The 24,430-nt window shown below is 35.8% G+C and overlaps 1 protein-coding gene across 1 annotated transcript in view; it reads left to right on the top strand.

Moving 5' to 3' along the window:
- Positions 1-21,823, top strand: part of APOOL (apolipoprotein O like) — a 122,988-nt gene extending 101,165 nt beyond the window's left edge. Inside the window, exon 9 of the mRNA XM_081793014.1 lies at positions 10,083-21,823. Coding sequence (XP_081649140.1) covers positions 10,083-10,117 — 35 coding nt within the window. The 3' untranslated portion in view covers positions 10,118-21,823. The remainder of the gene's footprint in view (positions 1-10,082) is intronic.
- Positions 21,824-24,430: the final 2,607 nt, after the last annotated feature.

Here is a 24,430-nt window from a genome sequence, read left to right as displayed (position 1 = left end):
TTCGTCTCTTTGTTTTATTAATGTTAACTCCTCTTAAATGTACAAAAACACCTCTATTTAAGAAGACCATATTCTACAAAAGACCCCAGTGCTGCTTACCAATCTTACTGGCTCCTTAGGTGGTTTCCTATTCTGTTCTTCAGGAGAGGTACTACAAACCTTTTATTCTCAAGTCTCCTGTACCCACCAAAGATGACTGTCTCCTATTACATACAGGGAAAAAAATTAGCTATTAGACATGACCATTTTCAACTTCTTCTCCACTACCTTCAAGACTTACCTTTTTTTCAGCCATATACCCCCCTCATTAAGGCTAATATTTATTTGTGTTCCTGATCTCATTCTTTCCCATGTTTTCCAGTACCATATTCCATCCTGTTTAATCTTCAGTCTTTGGTTTTTCTTTTCATTTGTTTCTTTTCCTCAGTCTCTAAATAGCTTCAGATAGTCTTTGTCCAAAAACAACAGTAAAATTAAAAGTTTATTTATTTATTTTGGGAAAGAGAGAGCATGCAGGTTGGGGCAGAGAGGGAGAAAGGGAAAGACAATCCCAAGCAGGTTCCACACTTTTAGCGTGGAACTCAGTGAGGCACTCAAACTTAGAAACCATGAGATCATGACATGAGCTGAAATCAAGAATCAGACATCCAACCAACTGAGCCACCCAAGCGCTCCAACAAAAACCTTTCTTTGACCCTGCCTCTACTTCACAAGCTATCTTTCCTTTCTCTTTTCTATGATTTTCATACTTCATAAAAAAATAATTAGTGTCACTTTCTTACTTCTTGACTTTTGATTCCATACTAACTTGTGATCCCTGGCCTCTATACCTATTTGAATTTTCTGGAATTATTGACTCTTGAACACTCCCTCCTTGAAACTCACTCCTCCCTTTTCTGTTATTCCTGCTTATCTTGTCATTCTTTATCCTTCTCTTGCTCTGAATCCCGTAAATGCTGTGGTTCTTCAGGTTGCATTCCTAGTCATCGTTTCTCATTTTATGTGATCTCTCATTTTCATTCAACATACTTCACTGGCTTCAGCCACCATTTATATTTCCTTACCATTTATATTTCCAGCTCCCATATTTCTCTAGAGCCGTAGACCTATTTTCTAGTTATTTATTATTGCATCTACCTTGCATTCCATATATATCCCCAATATGAATATGCTTAAAACTAAATTGTCTCTACATCTCTCTTATTTATATGTTTTTCAAATCCACTCTGCATTCTCTACTCTTCTCTAATCCTTGCTCCCGTTCAAGTTTTCATCATCACCTTCCTGGATTGTTACAATAGCCCTCCATCTGCCCTTCATCAGTCTTGCTTTCTGTCACTTCAGAATGTGTTCTGTTTGCAGGTAGCAGTAAACCAGTTAACAGTAGCTTAAATAAGAGTCTATTTCAAGTATGGAATTAGACAGTACAGGGTTAGTTCAGTAGCTTATTAGTGACATCAAGGACCTAAACATTTTCTCTTTCCACTCTGCTCTTTAGTATGTCAATTTGTCACCTTATATTCATAAAATGGCTGTTGTTTCTCTGGGGAGCACCTACACATTCAAAATAGGAAGAAAAATTAGGATAAATGTACTAGATGATTCTGACCCTCTATTATCAGAAAAGTAAATGCTTTCTTTGAACTCCTCTCAGAATTCTTGTCTATATCTTGACCAAAACTCGTCATGTGGCCACACTTAGCTCAAGGAAAATTGGCAAATCATACTTTTTTTCTGTGGTGAGGAAGGCAAGGAGTAAGGGATATGGAATGGGTGTTGAGTTTCAGTTAACATATAGTGTCTGTTACCCTATTCTTCTAACTCATCAGTCATAATATTATGACATAGTTGTCTTCCTAACAACCATTAGGGTTAGTTGTCTCTAAAATCTTCAGGAACTCATCATTGCCTATACACTCAAATCAAGACCCCTAAGCATGACATACAAGGCCCTTCATTTATGATCCCAGTTCAACTTTAATCCTATCTTCCCTTTCCTCTCTCACCTTACTGCTAATCTATATTTTATCTATAATGCTATATCTATATCGCTTGCTTCTTGAACATGCTTTGTTATTTTAAGTTTTTTCTGCCTATGCTGGTGTTTCCTCTTAGAATTTTTTTTGTCTCATCTTGTTCCATATTCCAACTTCGTATTCATCCTTCAGACCTTGTTCCAGTGTCACCTTTCTCAATCCTCCAAGGTAGGATTTAAATGCTCTCTATTCTACATACCTTTATAGAAATGGTGTTTATAGCTGTGCCAACCCATCCAATTTATTATAAAACTAAAACTAGTTTAGTATTTTTTCACAGACAAGATACCTTATAGGTAGGACTGACTTATCATGTAACTTTTATGCCCATGAAATAGCTATTACATAGTAAGAAGTCACATGTTTTATGCTGATTGCAACACAGGATGTGAAAGTAATTATAATTCTATCAAAATGCTTATATTCTACTAGAAAGGAAAGAAACGTATGTATATACATATATACAGTGTTATATGTAGTTTTTTCCCTAATATAAATACAACCAAAGAGCTATAAATGCTCAGATAAAATGTTCTGAGATGATGTTAAGGAGGCAGTGGTACTTGAACTGCTCAAGGTGGGGAAATAGTTCACTTACAAGTTTTCATAAGTAACCTCCTCAAAATTTAGCTTCAGTATTTTAAATGAATTTTTTGTACCTTAGATCGGTTTATAATCAAATCAATCCATATTTCATCAAATCTAAGACACAGTATTTACCTTTTTTCTTAAAATGATGCAAGTTGATCATTATACTTATCCCAATTTCAGCTGTGTTAAAGATGTGAAAATACAAGCATCTTAAATTTAGTGAGATATGGTAGGTAAAAAATATCCTAATGCTAAGTATAAAGTGATTTTTTAAAAGTGATTCTTGATTTATCTGCTCTTTTGGATCATCAGCTCTGCTACTGGTCATTAGTATATTAGTTTGGATAAAGAAAGGAAAGTTGACTGTATCTGCCAAATCTGTTTCAAAGTAAAAGATCTGCTCAAACCAGAGTTTGATCACTTGCTGTATTGTACAACACTCAAAGCCAAACTGCTGTTGGACTCAGGTGACATTCAACTGTTGGAGCACATGTTGGGACTAGTTGAAATGAGTCATCTTTCACTCTTCTTTTGCCATATCCATGAGTTCTTGTCTGTTAAACCTGAACAGATGCCACCCCTCCTCAGAGGAAAGATCTAAAGCCCCTCGATGAGTGTAGTAGTCAATAGAAGCCTGGTTCCAAATGACAACAAGAAAGTGCATGCAGTTACATTGGCTTCTGATGGCTATCTGTTTAAAAACAAATAGAGGTTTAAAAACAAATAGAGATTATTTTTACTTGAAAGCATAATCTTCATTAACACATTTCTTTAAGATCAATTTGCAAGTTACTGTGTCTGTATAATACCCAAATAATAATACAATAGTTACCCTTGAAATTCTCTAAAGCTATAAAAATAAAAAAGCCTTGTTGAGTTTTAAAAAGTCCAGAAGTAATTTGCGAAGTCTACTCATTGTTTTTTCTATAAATCCTATTCAGTTTTTTTCTTTATTCTACAGAAAAAGTTTCTAAAAGTTTCATATGCATTTCCAAAGGACAAAAGGACCTTGTTTTTATACTATGCTTTTTTTATTAAAGTATAATTAACATACAATATTATATTAGTTTCAGGTGTACCATATAATGAGTCAAGAATTCTATGTTTCTCAGTGCTCATCAAGTGTACTGTTAAATCCTCTTTTATTTCACACATCCTTCCCACCCACCTCCCCTCTGAGAACCACCAGTTTGTTCTCTGTATTTAAGAGTGTTGTTTTCTTTGGCTTTTTTCTTTGTTCATTAGTTTTGTTTCTTAAATTACACATATGAGTGAAGTTATAAAGTATTTCTCTTTCTCTGACTTATTTCACTCAGTTATGTCCTCTAGGTACATTCATGTTGTTGCAAATCATCCTTTGTGGCTCAGTAATATTTCATTGTGTGTTTATGTATATGTATGTGTATATACATACCACACTTTCTTATCCATTCATATGTTGATGGACATATAGGTTGCTTCCATAGGTTGGCTACTGTAAATAATGCTACAGTAGACATAGGGGTGCATATATGTTTTTGAATCAATATTCTCATTTTCCTTGGATACTCAGTAGAGGAATTATGGTATATGGTAATTTCTTTTTTAAATTTTTTGTGTAGCGTTCATTTCATTTTTTATTTTATTTTTCTAATATGAGATTTATTTTTTTGACTTTAATAATCATATTTTATTTTTTATTTTATTATTTTTTTAAATATGAAATTTATTGTCAAATTGGTTTCCATACAACACACAGTGCTCATCCCAACAGGTGCCCTCCTCAATACCCATCACTCACCCTACCCTCCTTCCCATCCCCCATCAACCCTCAGGTTGTTCTCAGTTTTTAAGAGTCTCTTATGTTTTGGCTCCCTCCCTCTCTAACCTCTTTTTTTTTTCCCCTTCCCCTTTCACATGGTCTTCTGGTAAGTTTCTCAGGATCCACATAGGAGTGAAAACATATGGTATCTGTCTTTCTCTGTATGACTTATTTCACTTAGCAGAACACTCTCCAGTTCCATCCATGTTGCTACAAAAGGCCCTATTTCATTTTTTCTCATTGCCACATAGTATTCCATTGTCTATATAAACCACAGTTTCTTTATCCATTCATCAGTTGATGGACATTTAGGCTCTTTCCATAATTTGGCTATTGTTGAAAGTGCTGCTATAAACATTGGGGTACAAGTGCTCCTATGCATCAGCACTCCTGTATCCCTTGGGTAAATTCCTAGCAGTGCTATTGCTGGGTCATAGGGTAGGTCTATTTTTAATTTTCTGAGGAACCTCCACACTGCTTTCCAGAGCGGCTGCGCCAATTTGCATTCCCACCAACAGTGCAAGAGGGTTCCCGTTTCTCCACATCCTCTCCAGCATCTATAGTCTCCTGATTTCTTCATTTTGGCCACTCTGACTGGCGTGAGGTGATCTCTGAGTGTGGTTTTGATTTGTATTTCCCTGATAAGGAGCGACGTTGAACATCTTTTCATGTGCCTATTGGCCATCCGGATGTCTTCTGCCCATTTCTTCACTGGGTTATTTGTTTTTCGGGTGTGGAGTTCGGTGAGTTCTTTATAGATTTTGGATACTAGCCCTTTGTCTGATATGTCATTTGCAAATCTCTTCCCATCCAGTTGGTTGCCTTTTAGTTTTGTTGATTGTTTCCTTTGCAGTGCAGAAGCATTTTATCTTCATGAAGTCCCAATAGTTCATTTTTGCTTTTAATTCCCTTGCCTTTGGAGATGTGACAAGTAAGAAATTGCTGCGGCTGGGGTCAGAGAGGTTTTTTCCTGCTTTCTCCTCTAGGGTTTTGATGGTTTCCTGTCTCGCATTCAGGTGTGTCATCCATTTTGAGTTTATTTTTGTGAATGGTGTAAGCAAGTGATGTAGTTTCATTCTTCTGCATGTTGCTGTCTAGTTCTCCCAGCACCATTTGTTAAAGAGACTGTCTTTTTTCCATTGGATATTCTTTCCTGCTTTGTCAAAGATTAGTTGGCCATACTTTTGTGGGTCCAATTCTGGAGTCTCTATTCCATTCCATTGGTCTATGTGTCTGGTTTTTGTGCCAATACCATGCTGTCTTGATGATTATAGCCTTGTAGTAGAGGCTAAAGTCTGGGATTGTGATGCCTCCCGCTTTGGTCTTCTTTTTCAATATTTGTATATTTGGGGTCTTTTGTGGTTCCATACAAATTTTAAGATCGCTTGTTCTAGCTTTGAGAAGAATGCTGGTGCAATTGTGATTGGGATTGTATTGAATGTGTAGATAGCTTTGGGTAGTATTATCATTTTAACAATATTTATTCCTCCAATCCATGAGCATGGAATGTTTTTCCATTTCTTTGTATCTTCTTCAATTTCCTTCATAAGCTTTCTATAGTTTTCAGCATACAGATCTTTTACATCTTTGGTTAGGTTTATTCGTAGGTATTTTATGATTCTTGGTGCAGTTTTGAATGGGATAAGTTTCTTTATTTGTCTGTTGCTTCATTATTAGTGTATAAGAATACAACTGATATGTGTACATTAATTTTGTATCCTGGAACTATGTTGAATTCATGTATCAGTTCTAGCAGACTTTTGGTGGAGTCTTCTGGGTTTTCCATGTATAATATCATGTCATCTGCAAAAAGTGAAAGCTTGACTTCATCTTTGCCAATTTTGATGCCTTTGATTTCCTTTTGTTTTCTGATTGCGGATGCCACAACTTCCAACTCTGTGTTAACAGCGGTGAGAGTGGACATCCCTGTCGTGTTCCTGATCTCAGGGGGAAAGCTCTCAGTTTTTCCCCATTGAGGATGGTATTAGCTGTGAGCTTTTCATAAATGGCTTTTATGATGTTTAAGTATGTTCCTTCTATACCGACTTTCTTGAGGATTTTCATCAAGAAAGGAGTTGAATTTTGTCAAAGGCGTTTTCTGCATCAATTGAGAGGATCATATGATTCTTATCTTTATTAATGTGATGTATCACATTGATTGATTTGCGAATGGTGAACAAGCCCTGCGGCCCAGGAATGAATCCCACTTGTTCAAGGTGAATAATTCTTTTTATATGCTGTTGAATTCAATTTGCTAGTATCTTATTGAGAATTTTTGCATCCATATTCATCAGGGATATTGGACTGCAGTTCTCTTTTTTTGCTGGGTCTCTGTCTGGTTTAGGAATCAAAGTAATGCTGGCTTCATAGAATGAATCTGGAAGTTTTCCTTCCCTTTCTATTTTTTGGAACAGCTTGAGAAAGATAGGTATTATCTCTGCTTTAAATGTCTGGTAGAATTCCCCATGGAAGCCATCTGGTCAAGGACTCTTATTTGTTGGTATATTTTTGGTAACTGATTCAATTTCTTTACTCATTATGGGTGTTCAAATTTTCTATTTCTTCCCATTTGAGTTTTGGTAGGTGTGGGTGTCTAGGAAATTGTTCATTTGTTCCAGATTGTCCTGTTTGTTGGCATATTTTTTCATAGTATTCTTTGATAATAGCTTGTGTTTCTGAGGGATTGGTTGTGATAAATCCATTTTCATTCATTATTTTATCTACTTGGGTCCTCTCTCCTTGCTTTTTGAGAAGTCTGGCTAGGGTTTTATCAATTTTGTTTATTTAAAAAAAAAAAACAACTCTTGCTTTCATTGATCTGTTCTACTGGGTTGTTTTTTTTTTTTTATTCTATATTGTTTATTTCTGCTCTGATTTTTATTATTTCTCTTCTGCTGGGTTTGGGGTGTTTTTGCTGTTCTGCTTCTAGTTCCTTTAGGTGTGCTGTTAGACTTTATATTGGGGATTTTTCTTGTTTCTTGAGCTATGCCTGGATTGCAATGTATTTTCCTCTTAGGACTGCCTTTGCTGCATCCCAAATGGTTTGGATTGTTGTGTTTTCATTTTCATTTGTTTCCATATATTTTTTTAATTTCTTCTTTAATTGCCTAGTTGACCCATTCATTCTTAGAATGTATATTCTGCTGCTTTAGGATGAAAAGTTCTAAATATATCTGTCAAACTTATCTGGTCCATTGTATCATTTAGGGCCCTTGTTTCTTTATGGATTTTCTGCCTAGATGGTCTGTCCATTGTTGTAAGTGGAGTATTCAAGTCCCCTGCAATTACCACATTCTTTCCAATAAGGTTGCTTATGTTTGTGATTAATTGTTTTTATATTTGGTTGCTTCCATATTTGGTACATAAACATTTATAATTGTTAGCTCCTCTTGATAGAAAGACCCCATAATTATTATATAATGCCCTTCTTCATCTCTTTTTACAGCCTATAGTTAAAATCTAGTTTGTCTGATATAAGTATGGCTAATCCAGCTTTCTTTTGAATTCCAGTAGCATGACAGGTTGGTCTCCACCCCCTCACTTTCAATCTGAAGGTGTTTTCAGATCCAAAATGGGTCTCTTGTAGACAGCAATTAAATGGGTCTTGTTTTTTTTTTTTTTTTTTATCCCTTCTGATACCCTATGTTTTGATTGGATATTTTAGTACACTTAAATTCAGTGTTACTATTGAAAGTTACGGGTGTAAGTGTCATTATGTTATCTGTAGGCTTCACACTTGTAGTGATGTCTCTGGTACTTTGCACTCCTTGCAACACTCACAGAGTCCTCCTTAGGATCTTTTGTAGGACTGGTTTAGTGGTGATTAACTCCTTCAGTTTTTTTTGGGAAGACCTTTATCTCTCCTTCTTTTCTGAATGACAGGCTTGCTGGATAAAGGATTCTTGGCTGCATATTTTTCCTATTCATCACATTGAAAATTTCCTACCACTCCTTTCTGTCCTGCCAAGTTTCAGTAGATAGGTCTGCTACTACCATTATGTGTCTACCCTTGTAGGATAAGGCCTGTTGGTCCTTAGCTGCTTTCAGAATTCTCCCTTTATCTTTGTTTTTTCTAGTTTCACTATGATATGTCATGCAGAAGATCGATTCAAGTTATGTCTTGAAGTGAGTTCTCTGTGCCTCCTGGATTTCAATGTCTGTTTCCTTCCTCAGATTGGGGGAAGTTCTCAGCTATCATTTCTTCAAGTACATCTTCAGCCCCCTTCTCTCTCTTCTTCTGGAATTCCTATGATACGGATATTGTTCCATTTGATTTCATCACTTAGTTCTCTAATTCTCCCCTCATGATCCTGGATTTTTTAATCTTTTTCTCAGGTTCCTCTTTTTCCATAATTTAATCTTCTAATCCACCTATCTCCCCTCTGTCTCTTCAATCCGTGCTGTGGCTGCCTCCATTTTATTTTGCATCTCATTTAGAGCATTTTTTTAAATTCATCATGACTATTTTTTAGTTCCTTGATCTCTGCAGTAATAGATTTTCTGCTGTCTTCTATGCCTTTTTCAAGCCCAGCAAATAATCCTATGACTATTATTCTAAATTTTTGTTCAGTTATATTCCTTATATCTGTTTTGATCAATTCTTTAGGTGTCACTTTTTCCTGGAATTTCTTTTGAGAAGAATTCTTCCGTTTCATCATTTTGGCTAGTTTTCTGTCCCTTGTGAGTTTTAAAAGCTTTTTATGTGCTCTGCACATGAGAGCACTGCTGTATTAAAAGGCAGGGGCGTCACACACTGTCCAGGGCCTGGCCCTCAGGAGGTGTTTTTTTGAAGGTTACTTGCTCTCTGTTGTTGTGACTGGTTATTTTATTTCTCTATTTGTAGTGATGTTTTGGACCCTCTATGAGGTGTGCTTTGATTTGTTTCTTGAAGTATCTCTGGAAAGGAAAACAAACAGACAAATAGGAAACAGAGACACGTAAACACAGAGACAAATAAAACAAATGGACACACACACACACCAGTCCAAAAGCAACACAAAACAAAACAAAAACAAAAACAAGAGACAAAAAACAAAAAAACCACAAACACCAGCTATAAGTAAAGAACAGGGTGGAGGCAGTGCTGATGGAAGAGCACATATAAAGAGAGAAATTATAGGGGCAGGGATTTGTCTTCAGTCCTCCACAAAAATAGCCCATGATGGCTTTAAATTTTGTTTATGTCACATGCTCCCCATCCTATATCACTTTAGCCTGCATTAGTATAGCATATTCTCATTTGGTCTCCCTAGCTTCAAGCTTTACCCCTCTAGTCTACCCTTTCCCATGTATCCATATTATTCATTATTTTATTTTATTTTTTAATTTAATTTTGTTTTTTAAATGTTTATTTATTTTTGAGAGAGAGAGAGGGTGGGGGAGAGAGAAGAAAGAGAAAATCCCATGCAGGCTTTGCACTGTGTGGAGCTCAGCATGGGGCTTGAATGCAGGAACCATGAGATCATGACCTCAGTGAAATCAAGAGTCAGACACTCAACCGACCGAGCACCCAGGAACCCCACATTATTTTATTTTTTATTCACACATACAGCATTAGGTACTTGGAATTGTTCTGAACATTATGAACATATTAATTTACTTAATACTCCCAATAATCCTATTATGTCTGTAATATTGTTATCCTCACTTTACAGGTGAAGATCCTGAGAGCACGGAAGAGGTTAAGTAACTTGCCCAACCAAGGTCACACATTTAGTAAGTGGTACACTGAGAGTTAAATTTAGGTAGCCTAGTGCCAAAGTCTATGTTTTTAACCACTATTCTATACTGCTACTCTCAGTATGATGGTGAGACACTCTCCTGCTACTCCAGCCTTACTGATCTTTTCTGTGAATTCCTTCAGCACTTGTAAACTACGCTTCTTTATACTTTATACTTGCTTTTTATGTGATTGCTTTATGCTTACTAATTAAACTACTTAACCAGGGTGTAAAATTCTCTCAAGGAGCTGCAGCTACATTGTATCTGAGTTCTGTAGCCCTCAGAACACCTAGAACAGGGCGAGGTACCTAATAAGTGGCCCAAGACTTAATCAAACCTCAACAGGCTGATATATCCAATGGTAAACTCCCTTTAATGATAAGTTTTACCCTGCTGTTTTGATCAAACCAGTATATACTATTATAGGTAACTTATTCACCATAGTTAAAATGACTCATGAATCAAGTTTCAAAGTTATTTTGAAACATTGGAAAATTGACTCAATGAGTATTTTATCAATTCAACTTCCCCAAAGTCTGCCATTTTAAAATTCTTTAGTATTTTACAAAATGGAGAGGATAACCTTTTTTTAAAAAAGCTAATTTAATCTTTGTAAGTAACTTACTGATTCAGATTCCTATATAGTTTAGTATGATTTAGTGTGTGATTTAGAGCCAAAAGACTTGAATCCTAATCCCAGCTCTAAGTCGTTACTAGTTATATAATTTTGAGAGGTTGTTTAATCTCTCTCTGAGTCATGCCCCCCCCCGCCCGACCTTACCCCATCCCTGCTTTCTGATCTATAAATTTGGGATATTATTTGCCTTACCTCAAAGATGATTTTGAGGATCAAAGAAGACAATGCACCTGAAAGTATTTTTTTAATGTTTATTTTTTGAGAGAGAGATAGAGTATGGGAGGGTCAGAGAGAGACAGAGACACAGAATCTTAGACTCCAGGTTCTGAGCTGTCAGCCCAGAGTCTGACATGGGGCTCAAACCCACAGACCATGAGATCATGACCTCAGCCAAAGTCAGACGCTTAACCAACTGAGCCACCCAGGCGCCCCTGAAAATATTTTTTAACCTCTAATTCAGTATACAAATGTAGATTTTGTTATTATTCATAGTATAACGTCTGAGAATGGAGAAATATTAGTTTAGAATTTAGATTAGCCCCTAATCTAAACTGTGTGACTGGGTGAAGGCATTGACCTCTCTGAACCTCATCTTCTCCATTTATAAAATGAACAATGATTTTAATTTCCTCCATATCCTGTTGGAAAATAACAAAAAATCTCATACTAAAAAAATATGAACTGTTACTGAATTTTTTCAACCCAAATGATTACCATGGCATGAAGTAAGTTATTTCATATAATTGCCTTGTATAGGCACTTAGTAGTTATATAATTCTTTTGCCTGAATAAAGTATTTTAATTCCTCCTGCTTTCTATAATTATGAATTATGATAGAGCAAACGCTATATGTATATTATATAGAAAAGAGTATATTACTCTTTTTGCATTATTAAAATAATAAACTGAAAGAAAAACATATTTTAGGGAGCTCTTGAAGTAAATGAAGCAATTTTGCACGAAGAGCAGAATATTTCTTCTGTGCTCAGAATTAAAGCTCCAAAAGTATATGACTCCAATTAATGAGTATTCTAATCCAGTAATAATAACATAAAAATTCTACAAATATATATGTTTATCTGTACACACATACATACATACTTTTAAGTTTCCTACTGTTGGGAGACTTCAAAACAGAAGTCTTGAATAAACACTAAAAGAAAGAAAGAAAGAGAGAAAGAGAAAGAAAGAGAAAGAAAAAGTAAAGAGGGAAGGAAGGAAGGAAGGAAGGAAAGGAAGGAAAGAAGGTAGGAAGGAAGAAAAAGACGGAAGGAAAAATGTTTGGCTCATGAAAAATGGAAGATAATGTAGAAGTTTGGAGATTAGATTGAAGAAAGGAGAAAAACATTCATTCAGTTAGGCATTCATTCATAAAATATTTTTTCCATCACCTACTATGTGCCAAGCAGATATGTCAGTCTCTGAGAAGATAATAGATGAATAAGATAAATCTTTGCTTTCAAAGGTTTCAGTATTATTGGAAAGACAGACCTATAGATAAATGATGTAGGTAGATAGAAGAAGAAGAAGAAGAAGAAGAAGAAGAAGAAGAAGAAGAAGAAGAAGGAGGAGGGGGAGGAGAAGGAGGAAGAGGAGGAGAGGAGGAGGAGATAGATGATAGATAGATGTATATAGATAGATAATATAAATAAAATCAATGTAAGTACTGTGCAGAGAAACCCAAAGGAGCAGCCAAAAGAACATGTCTCAAATTGAGGAATCAAGTAAAGTTTTTTGGAGGAGGTGACAGCCTGAGCTGAGTTATAAGTGAGAAATAAGAGTTATTTATAATAAAGGAGGGTGGGGTATATTTCAGGTAGTGCAAAAAGCTTTTATGAAAGTCTAGAAATAACAAAAAGCAAGTAAGATTCCATAGAATTGCAACTTGTTCAATGTGAGTGTGAGGGAATGAGTAGTAATAGATGAAGATGAAGTGGTAGGCAGGAGCCAGATCTTTATAAAAACCTTGGTATTACTTTGCTAAGGACTTTGGCTTTATCCTGGAGGGATTGAGAGCCATCAAAGGATCTTAAGCAGATCAATGTTATGAGTTTTATGTTTCAGAGATAAAGCTAATGAAAGGGGCAAGGAACCAAAACCAGTGGAGAGACTGTTACTTTAATCTACACTTGAAAAAAAATGAAGTTCTGAAATAAAGCTGTGGATATACAGAAGAAAAGGGACATATTCAATAAGTATTTAGGGGTAGAAGTGAGAGGACTTTATTACTGACTACATGTGAGGATGGGGGAGATAGTAGGATATAGGAAGATACCGAGGTTTGGAGCTTTAGTGAGTAGATGGATGAGAATGCAGTTTAATGAAACATAGCATACAGAGAGAGGAAGGAGCAGGCAAAGAGGCAAAATTATGACTTCAGTTTTGTCAAATTTGAGGTATCTTTGAAATTTCCAAGCAGAGATGTTCAGTTACCAGTTGGACATGTGGACTGGAAATAGATTTAGGCCTACTTTTAGAGAGTTGGTAATTGGGGACAGTGAGGTTAATCAACAGAGTACAAACAGTGAGAAGATCAGAGCCCCATTGATAGAGTACTAAGAAGTACCAATGTATATGGACTAAATAGAAGAGCAGCACCCGAAGACTGAAAATAATTGTCTAGAGATATGAAAGAAGAGAGATAATGATGTCACAGAAGCCAAGGGAGCAGAGAGTTTCCAGTGTCAAATGCTGAACAGGAGGTAAAGACTGAAAAGTACCCACTGGGTTTAGCAACAAGTAGGTTATATATAATTGTATTGAGTACAGTTTCAATTTCAGTGAAATGAAATCAAATTGTATTAGGCTGAGGAGTGGAAAAGAAAAGTGAAGGAGTAAAAGCAATGAATGAATATTACTCTTCCAACTAACTGTGCTATGAAGAAGAGACAAATGGTGATAACTGAAGTCACAATGAGCTTGATGGAGGTCTCGCTCTCCCTTTCTCTTTCTCTCCCTCCTTCCTTCCCACTCCCACTCCCACTCCCTCCTCTCACCCTCCTTCCCTCCCTCCCTCTCTCAAAATACTTAACTATGTTTACATGCTGATAAGAAGGAGCCAACATAAAAGAAGAGGCTTAAGATTCAGGAGAACGGAGGGGCACCTGGATGGCTCAGTCGGTTAGGCGTCCCACTTTGGCTCAGGTCATGATTTCACGGTTTGTGAGTTCGAGCCCCACATCGGGCTCTGTGCTAACAGCTCAGAGCCTGGAGCCTGCTTCAGATTCTGTGTCTCCCTCTCTCTCTGCTCTTCCCCCACTCATGCTCTGTCTCTCTCTCTCTCCTTCAAAAATAAATAAAAACATTAAAAAAAAGATTCAGGAGAAAGGGGATAATCAAAGAAGAGGGACTGTAAGGAAGCTGAAGTGGAGGGGAGAATGGGATTTGTTAAGAATGGTAAATACCTCTTCTACTGAGATGGGAATGAAGGAGTTAATGATGGAAGCTAATGTTGAGAAGTTTATATGTGAAGGTCCAATGACAAGAATCAGGAAACTAAAGAGTTATCACATCATAACCTCAATTTTACCCTGTGAACATTGTATTTAGGGTGATGAAAGCCTGGAATAGTAGCTGAAGGTAATGTTTAAAGGAGATGATTAGGGTTAAGAAGAATTCCTGGTTTGTCTGATGCTAAAGGCCATGAACTTGTCATGCTCTTCACTTCTACTTATTCTTATATCCCATTTCCAATCCATCAGGAAATTCTGTCAGCTTCATATTCAATATATATCCTAAATCCAACCAATTTTCTCTATCTCCACTGCCACCACCCTAATGTGAGCCATCAGCATCTCTGTCTTTGATTATTGTAATAGCGTTCTCTCCTCCTCCCCAACCCTGGCTTCTTTCAAAAATTCTCTTTGTCTTTGATTTTCTGCAGTTTCAATCTGATATACCTAGGTGTTGAGTTTTGGTATTCATCTTGCTTAGTGTTCTCTGCGATTCCCAATCTGTGCCTTGGTGTCTGTCATTAATTTTGGAAAATTCTTAGCCGTTATTACTTCAAATATTTCTTGTGCTCCTTTATCTATTTCTTCTCCTTCTGGTATTTCCATTACAAGTATGTTATACCTTTTGTAGTTGTTCCATAGTTCTTGGGTATAATATTGATTGGGGTTGTTTTTTTTTCATTCTTTTTTCTCTTTGCATTTCAGTTTGGGAAGTTTCTACTGACATTTTCCAGCTTAGATTTTTTTCCTCAACCAGTCTGCTAGTAAGCCCATTAAAGGTATTCTTCATTTCTGTTATAGTGTTTTGATATGTAACATTTCACTTTGACACTGTCGTGGGGTGTCCATCTTTCTGCTTGCATTACCCATCTATTCTGGCATGTTGTCTACTTTTTCCATTTGAAGCTTTAGCATATTCATCATGATTATTTTAAATTCTCAATCTGATAAGTCCAAAATTTCTTCCCTGATTCTGGCTTTGATGCTTGGTTTGTCTTTTCAGACTTCCCTCCCATCCCTGAATTTTAGCATGCCTTATACAGTACTTGTTTTCTTTTTTTATTTATTCTTTACAGTACTTGTTTTAAACCAAACATGATGTGTCAGGTAGAAGGAACCAAGATAGATAGACATTTAGTGTGAGTTATTATCTTTGTCTAGAGCTGAGCTGTATTTACTGTTTACTGGAGTTGTGTCAGTGGCTAAAATGTTCTCTAGTCTCCTTGTCCACCCCAGCCCCATTGTGCTTGGATTTTCCTAGAGATCCTTAAATAGAGTCTTTGTCTAAGAGCTCTCTTTATTATAATCCACTGTTGCTATATCACTGTCTTGTTGATGTGGCAGTAAGGTATTGGGGATGGAAGCATTCTATAATCTTATAAGTAATCTCATTGATAGTGGGCCTGAGTCCTTGGGCTTTAAACTTCAGAAGCATTTGTTAGCCTTTTTTTTTTTCACTTTATATCTGGAAAAGGAAGACTGGAAGAGGATGGAGTTGTCTAACTGACCCTCCTGTAAGTTAGGTAAGGTTTTGATAAAGTAGTTTCCCTTGAGGGCGGGTCTTTGTTATTGAGAACGGAAACTCTGGGCATGTCAAAGTGGTTGTTTTCTTCCGATAATATTTCAGTATGGTTACTTTTCTCTCTTCCTACCCAAAACATGTGGGATTTTCTTCTGATCCTCACCAGGAGAACCTGATTGGGGCTCCTAAAGATAAAATTAATGAAAGTATGCCACACCCTCAAGACTGGGCCCCAGAAGTTTTAAACTCTCAAGCTGTTTCATGTTAAGCCTCCAGCAATTCTTCAATTGCCATTTAAGTGTCCCTACCAGTTACTGGCTCCAGTAACTTCTGTTTCAGGTAAACTAATCTGGACCATTATTCTCTATGTTCACCTGTCTCCATTTTGGGGGGTGGTGACTTGCTCTGTAACCTCAGTTCTCTGATGTGTCTAAAGAAATATCACTGATCTTCAGTTTGTGTGGCTTTTCCTTGCTGCAAGGATGAGAGTGATGACTTTCAAGCTCTTCACATGTTGGTGTTGAAATCAGAAGACTGTAATAATGTTCTACTATCCTTCTGCTTCTACTTTTCCCCTTGAAGCATTTTCTCCACACAGTAGCCAGTGTGATCCTTTTAAAACATAAGTCAGTATAATGTTACCTGTTCCCCTTGCCCAGAATGCCCTTCAGCTAGAAATCCATGAAACTCCCTCCCTCAATTCCCTCAAGTCTTTGCCCTGCCCAAATATCACTTGCTTTCATGAAGCTTACCTTCCAATTGAGGGAGACAAAAATAACCAACAAAAAAAAGTGTAAAGAATGTCAGATGGTTTTAAATGTTATGCAGAAAAATAAAGCAGGGCAGGATATTTGGGATTGTGAAGGTGATGCAAATTTAAAGTAGGGTGGCCAGGGAAGATCTCACTTAAAAGTTGACATTTTCTCAGAAACTAGAAAGAGGGAAAGAGTAAGACATTTGAATATCTGGAATTGGAGCATTCCTGTCTGAGGAAGGAACAAGTACATAGTCCCAGAGAATGAGAGTGCCTAACATTCTGGGATAACACTAAGGAGGTTAGTGTCATGGTTTAAAGTTCAATAAGCAGGGAGACAATTAGGGGATATGGTTAGATTATGTAGTGTCTTTAGGCTATAATAAGACTGGAAGGAACTGATTAAAGGGGAAATATCAGAAGGTGGTTTGGGAAATAAGTCTGAGACATCTATTATATACAACCAAGTTGAAATGTCAGGTAAGTTATTGGATATATGAGTCTGGAGTTTAAAGTAATTTGGAGTGGAGATAGACATGTCAAAATATTAGTCTGGAACGAGATGAGATCAACAAAATGTAACAGAGAAGATAAGAGGTTTAGATTTAAGCCATGGCACTCCATGGCTTAGAAATTAAACAGGGAAGCAGAGATGTCTGTGAAAGAGTGGCCAGTAAGAGGAAAAGAGAGAACTATCCCAGAACCCAAGTGAAGAGAGTGTTTCAAGAAATAGAGAGTGAGCAACTCTGTCAAAAAGGTAATTTCAGGTGATCAGGTAATTTGTATTCCAAAATGGAACACTTCTGAGAGTGAAAGAGAATGCTATTAATAATCATGTACAGAGAACAGGAAAAAGCTAAGACTATCCTGGGCAACCTGGGACACATGGTCGTCAAGATAGGTCATGTATGATGAGGACTGAGAATTAGCCATTGGATTTAGCATCATAGTGATCATTGTTGAGCATGACAAGAGCAGTTTTAGTGGAATGCTGAAAAGAAAGTTTGAAATTGATTCAAGACTGAATGTGGAATAATTGGAGATAATAAGCCTAGACATCTCCTTTGAGAAGTTTTACTATTAATGAGAGTAAAAGAAAATAGGTGGAGGAAGATGTGGGGTCAAGGAATTTTTCATTCATTTTGGAGATGCATAACATGAAAGCGTGTTTGTTAATGGGAATGATCCAATGGAGAACCAAAAATTCTAATGCAAAAGAGAGAAGGAAGAAATATTGAGCAAAATCCTTAAGTAGGCAAGAAGAGGTAAGAACCAATGTACAAGTTATTATCATTGAAAGTGTTATTGTTACTCATTTTTATTTTTCAATACACAATGCTCTTTGGGTTGCATGATTCACATGAATCTGTTTCTACTCTTCCATGCAGAAGTTTTTAACCCTTTGCTAACCACCATTATAACCAGTCTTGCCCTTTGATAAATCATAATTTGGAAATCAGAACTGAGACTTAATTCTACCAAAGAATAAGAGTCCTCAGTGCATGGGATGATTTTTTTTTAAAAGAGGAACCTAGCATTTGTGATAATATCTAATACTTTAATAGCATCCGCTATGTGCCAAGCACTGTTCCAAATACTTTCCATATATCAACTCATTTCATTATCACAATAACCCAATGAGGTAGATGCCACTGTTACTCCCATTTTACAAATGAGGAAACTGAGATACACAGTGAATAAATGGGGGGAGCCAAGTCATGCACCCAACTGTTGGGCTCTGGAGTCTGTGCACTTAACCCCCCCCCCCCACCACAATATTTTCCCTGTCTTCTGAATAAGAATTCATTCAAGGCCTTGGTGATTACCTCAAAGTTTATTGAGATTGGTTTAGTCTCCAAAGAAAAGTAAGCAAGCTAAGTTCCTTATTACAGTGTCTTGGCCCATCCTCATAAATCTCAGAAATTCTTATCAGATTAATCTCACTTTCTTATGGCTCATTTTTTATAGATTTGCCTTTGTCGATAAACATGTAAAGAAAAGTCAAATATGCCTTTCTGAAAGTTAAAGGATCTGACTTTAAGTTACATTAAACTTATTATATTATTTCTATGAGAAACACCAACTCCCCTTTATAAAATAATTTTTATTGAAGTATTGTATTTCATAAAAATACATAAATCATAAGTGCATAGGTAGGTAAACTTCTGCAAAGTGAGCACACCCATGTAACTAGTACCTACATCAAGAACCAGAACATTATCTGCACCCCAAGATTCCCCTATTGCCAACTCTTAGTCATTACTCTTCCAAAGGTACCTACTATTAAGTTTATATGTCTTTTAAATGTTTTATTTATTTTTAAGAGAAAGAGAGACAGAGCACAAGTGGGGTGGGGGTGCAGAGAGAGAGGGAGACAGAATCTGAAGCAGGCTCCAGGCTCTGAGCTGTTAGCACAGAGCCTAACATGGGGCTCAAACTCTCGCACTGTGAGATCATGACCTGAGCTGAAGTCAGTCACTTAACCGACTGAGCCACCCAGGTGCCCCAGGTTTATATGTTTTTGAACATAATGCAACCCAGTTTAAAAATACAAGCATACTCCCATTAACAATCTATTTCTTGCCTGATTTTGATGTTCTTTCCACTCATTCAAAGATGTAAGCTAAAATTACATCCTATTCACCTAAATGGCCATGACTTTGTTCTTATAATTTGTTATTTGAATTGCATTTGTCATAAATTTATAATTACAATAATAGCTGTCACTTATCAAGTACTTCTTACATGCCAAATAAGTGCTGTGTTACTTTTTTGATCCTCATAACCTTGAACTATTATTATCATCCCTTCTTTCCAAAAGAGGAAACTAAGGCTCAAAAGGTTAGTTAACTTTCCCAAGATCATACAGTTAGCAAGTGGTAGAACTGAGGTAAATTTTTTTGTTCTTTTGAAATAGTATATTTGACCATATCTAGCTCAATTTGATATACCCCAATTATATAGATGAGCTCTTGTTATTGTAAGATTTCCTTTACTGAATTATTTATGCATACTTTACTAAAATCTGATTATACTTTAATTGCACTTCACACTAAATTCCCCTTATACAATTATTTCAAAATTTAGGATCCATTGTTAGCCTTCTTGGATTTAATTGCATCCTGTTTCATGCATCAGATTAACAGGTTTGTAAGCATTACATAATATTTACCTTATGTCCCCAGAATTCTTTAAAAAAGCCACTGTAGTTGATCCATAGTATTGTTTGTTTTCATTAACATGGTGTATCAGAATACTTTTGGCTACAACTAATAGAACATCCAACTAAACGTCATTTAAACAGTAGAGGTTTTTTAAACTCCTATAATAAGAAGTTGGAGGTTAGGCAAACGTAGGCTTGATTCAGTAGTTCAGTGAGGTCATTAAGGACCTAGGATTTTTTCCATGTTTTCACTCTGTAGCCTCCATTGTGTTAGGATAGCTCTACTCATGGTTACAAGATGATTGGAGCCATTCTAAGCATCACATCCTGATACAGCCATATGCAAAGCAGGGAGAAAGAAGACTACAAAGGAAAGCAACCTTTTTTTTTCTTTTTACCAGGGAGGAAATTTTTCTGAAAAGCTCCACAGACTTCTCTTTATGTCCCATTGGTTAGAATTGTGCCACATGGCCATACCTAGTTGCAAGGTTGGCTGAGATAGCAATAACTGGCCATTTCAGCCTCTTTTGGGGGGAAGAAAGGCCTTTGGATACATAGAAGAAGGTATTTGTTGGGCTAGGGAGGACCAATTTGTTGTTGGAATTGCAACTACCATTGCATGCCTCACATAGATAATTTATAACTTAATGTCTTCAAAAAGATAGAGATGAAGAAGGGAGGTACATATTAACTACACCCACAGTAAATTGGTTATGTTAGCTGAAATGTTCCCTTCTCACAAGTTGTCTTCCACTATGCTTCTGCAGTCTCACCATATGGCAGGACTTTATAGATGGTCCGCAGTGAATTTGTTCCATATTGGCTAAAAGTGTCAGGAAAATAGATTTTGATTTAATAGAAGAAAGAATATTTCTAATAGAGCTGGCTGCTTCCAGAGCACCTCAGTTAACCTGTTACCAGACTGTTCAAGCAGAGCATTTTAGTGACAATATTAATCTATAAATTCCAAACAAACAAAAACAACTGAGATTCATTGCTTTAATTGCCAGAAAGAAGGAGTGGAGAACAAATAATGGAGAAAAACCAAGCAGGAAATAGTACATAAAATGCACTTGCCAATGGGTAGGGAAAATAGTAAATTTTGAGATATACAGCAGATACAAGGTTAACAACTTATCAAAATGACCTAGATGGAAAATATGTAGTATGTAATATTAGCAGAATATGAACTGACATCCTGACAATGTGGGCTTGAAGGGAGAGGAAGAGAAAGAGACAAAGAGAAAATATGAAGATGAAACAATCCTAATGAATGCCTGATGTCTCAGCTGCATTACATCTGTGTCTTTTACTCTGCCTAATACTTCCTTGTCTCTTCTTTATTTTCTCTTCCTGGAAGCTCTCCTTACTTCTGTTTCTCTCTGCCCTCTTCCACTTCCTTTTTTTTTTCTTACTCTTTATTTTTTCTCCTTGTCAGTGATACCCAGTGATTATTGCTTAGCAATCTTAGTGGATCTAAGGTCAGAGATCTCTGATTTTGACACAGTTGAAAACTACATTTGTAGCAATATATTAACATAAAGTGGGTTTTTTGGGTAGATAATAAAACATTATGAATCCCAGTACAAAGATGAATAAATAGTTCTTGTAAGTAACAAATAACTAACTAAACTCAAACAGCATACAATTGATAGATAAGTCATTTGTGTTCTATATAGACCGTAGATATGGGAAACCAACAAGTGTACAACCAAAAAATTAACTAGTAACTTAAACAGGCTGGAAAAAAAAGTTCAAAATCCATGCTCATTTATCTCCCGTTATAAACTATTCACAGTCTCTGTTTACTGATCACCTCTCATAATTACAGTAGTCTCTAAGTGCAAATGTTAGGACTGCTTCTGTTTCTGCCTTACTTTCACAATTGTGGATAACATGTTTATATTGGCTAGAATTATGTTCATCTCCCACTATTTTCTGACTGTACATTGTGCACAATGCAAGAAAATTTTAAATAGCTTTATTTCTATTGGTTGAATATGTGAAGAATTATATTTTAACTAGAGAGGAAATCAAGGCTACAGTATGTAGCCTAAGAGTCTATACAATATTCCAAGCAGAGGTTCTGTTGTTAAAAATTCACAAACCTGAAAGTATCTGGTCTTTTAAAAAATGTTTATTTTTATTTTTTTATTTTATTATTTATTTATTTATTTATTTAATATATGAAATTTACTGTCAAATTGGTTTCCATACAACACCCAGTGCTCATCCCAAAAGGTGCCCTCCTCCATACCCATCACCCACCCTACCCTCCCTCCCACCCCCCATCAACCCTCAGTTTGTTCTCAGTTTTTAACAGTCTCTTATGCTTTGGCTCTCTCCCACTCTAACCTTTTTTTTTTCCCTTCCCCTCCCCCATGGGTTTGTGTTACGTTTCTCAGGATCCACATAATTAAAAATAGACCTACCCTATGACCCAGCAATAGCACTGCTAGGAATTTATCCAAGGGATACAGGAGTACTGATGCATAGGGGCACTTGTACCCCAATGTTTATAGCAGCACTCTCAACAATAGCCAAATTATGGAAAGAGCCTAAATGTCCATCAACTGATGAATGGATAAAGAAATTGTGGTTTATATACACAAGGGAATACTACGTGGCAATGAGAAAAAATGAAATATGGCCTTTTGTAACAACGTGGATGGAACTGGAGAGTGTGATGCTAAGTGAAAAATGTTTATTTTTAAAAGCAATAAATAATTGTTTTCACCTGAAGTTAACATGTGTGTCTCTGATCTTTGAAATAAATGTAAAAAATTCTGTGGACTACCAACAAAAGTCTTGTGTCAATATTAGAGATTGTTTTAGGCTACTTATATTTAACACTTTGTCATAATACATAAAGGTTGTACTTTATTTTTCAGGAAAATTTTTACTCTGCAATATGTTCAATACAAATGTACATAATGTGATAAAAAACATGTGAACCCCCATAAAAGGAAATAGATATCCAAATAAATATGTAACCATATCTGTCTATAAAACATAGCCTAAAAAAAAAAATAAATAAAACATAGGCTAAAATCTTTGGCAACCCAAGAAGTACAATTCTTTTTCAGAACATCTGTTGAAAGCAGATATGACTAAAATTTCTCTTTAAGTAGCACCATTTGATCCACTAATTCTGGTGAAGGATTTTTGCTCTGTTGGATAGTTAGATGGTCAGTGGAACATTTTGGTCAAGTGAAGTTGTTTCCATAATCAAATATTAGGGTGGAACTGTTTTAAAGCACTGTGTTGTGTTTTCACTAAAAATTCCATTATATTTTCTGATGTCACTCTTTTGTTTTAGAAATACGTTTATGTAGCAAAATCAGTGTTTCATATTTTATGTTAGGAAAAAATATGATCTCCAAAGGGCAGTTTTCCTTTCAATTCTATCAGCCTGATCTTATCAGAGACATTTTCTTTTCTTACCTACCACTTCTAAGATATTCAGAGGTCTGGAACTCAGGAAACTTTAAATTTCACTCTATAGAATCTCTTATGTTTACACTGGCAGATGGTCAAAACAGTTATTCCTTTCTTGGAATTGCATTTTCTATGCATGTTTCTATGGGTCCTGTGACTCCTAATATTTTCCTACTCACTGCTTTTCAAACTGTAGAAAGCTTTTTCTCAGTCCAGATTGCTGGAAGGAATAATGCAATTATACCATTGGCAGAATGATTCTCCAGGGTAGTCTTAGAAATATCAAAAAATCATTGTTAGGGCTGAGGTGACTGCTACCCTCAGTAGCCCACTGGTACTAATCTCTTTCTCAATCAGAGCACTTTGAGAGTGAAAAAAAGAAGTAATAATTATTCAAAGACAACAGACATAAACTGGAACTGTCTTAGCAAACCAGAACATATGTTGACCCTATCTTTGGATATATTGTTTTGTCTTCCCTTAGCTGGGGATGATACTCAAATTTAGTCCAAAATAACTTTATTTTAAATGTTTGATCTTTGGGCCATAATGCTGCATACTGTCAATTTTAAGTCATGTTATGAAAATCATCAGGTACAAAATAATAGAATGAAATCATGTCTGTTGCTTATCTTGATTTTAAAGACTAGTACTTGAAAACATGATATTTGAACATTCAAAGTTATTTTCACTTTCATATTTTAAGATTCCTTAACATACTTTTTCTAACATGTAAAACTTTTCACATATGTATTAACCAAGGTTGAAATATTTTGTTCTATACTGTTGAGGGATTTTGAATGTGGTTATTTACAACCAATTGTACATCTGTTACTGACTTTTATGATTGTCTACGAACTATAACAGATTTCTGTCCAGAGCATATTGTTTATGTATGCAAAGATCGAGAGCCTTTTTGCAAATAAGTAGTTATACATGGTGTAAAAATAGAGTAAGCACAATATACTGTAAGTAATAATTCACTTTGTTTTTATTGTTTGCTATATTCAATGATGCAATATTTATTTTAAAATAATATTTTAATTAGAAATGGCTCCTAACATATAAAGTGATTATTGTAGACTCCCTAAAACATTTTAATCTATTTCAAAAACAATATAATTTAAAACATTAACTAAGCCAATTTATATTAACTTAGATTAGCATCATTTAAAACTGCTTTCCTCAGACACAATTTTTACAGATAAGTTACATAATTCATAAATAAACTGCTTTACTGTTCTAATGGAGAAGAAAAATTTCAGGTGTGCCTCGTGTTATGCAATAACAATATTCCTGATATGTGAATAAAGAT

Source organism: Panthera onca, chromosome X, assembly GCF_046562875.1.
Source record: "Panthera onca isolate mPanOnc1 chromosome X, mPanOnc1 haplotype 2, whole genome shotgun sequence".
Classification (NCBI taxonomy): Eukaryota; Metazoa; Chordata; class Mammalia; order Carnivora; family Felidae; genus Panthera; species Panthera onca.
Note: the sequence above shows the minus strand (reverse complement) of the source record. Positions and strands in the feature narration are given on the sequence as shown.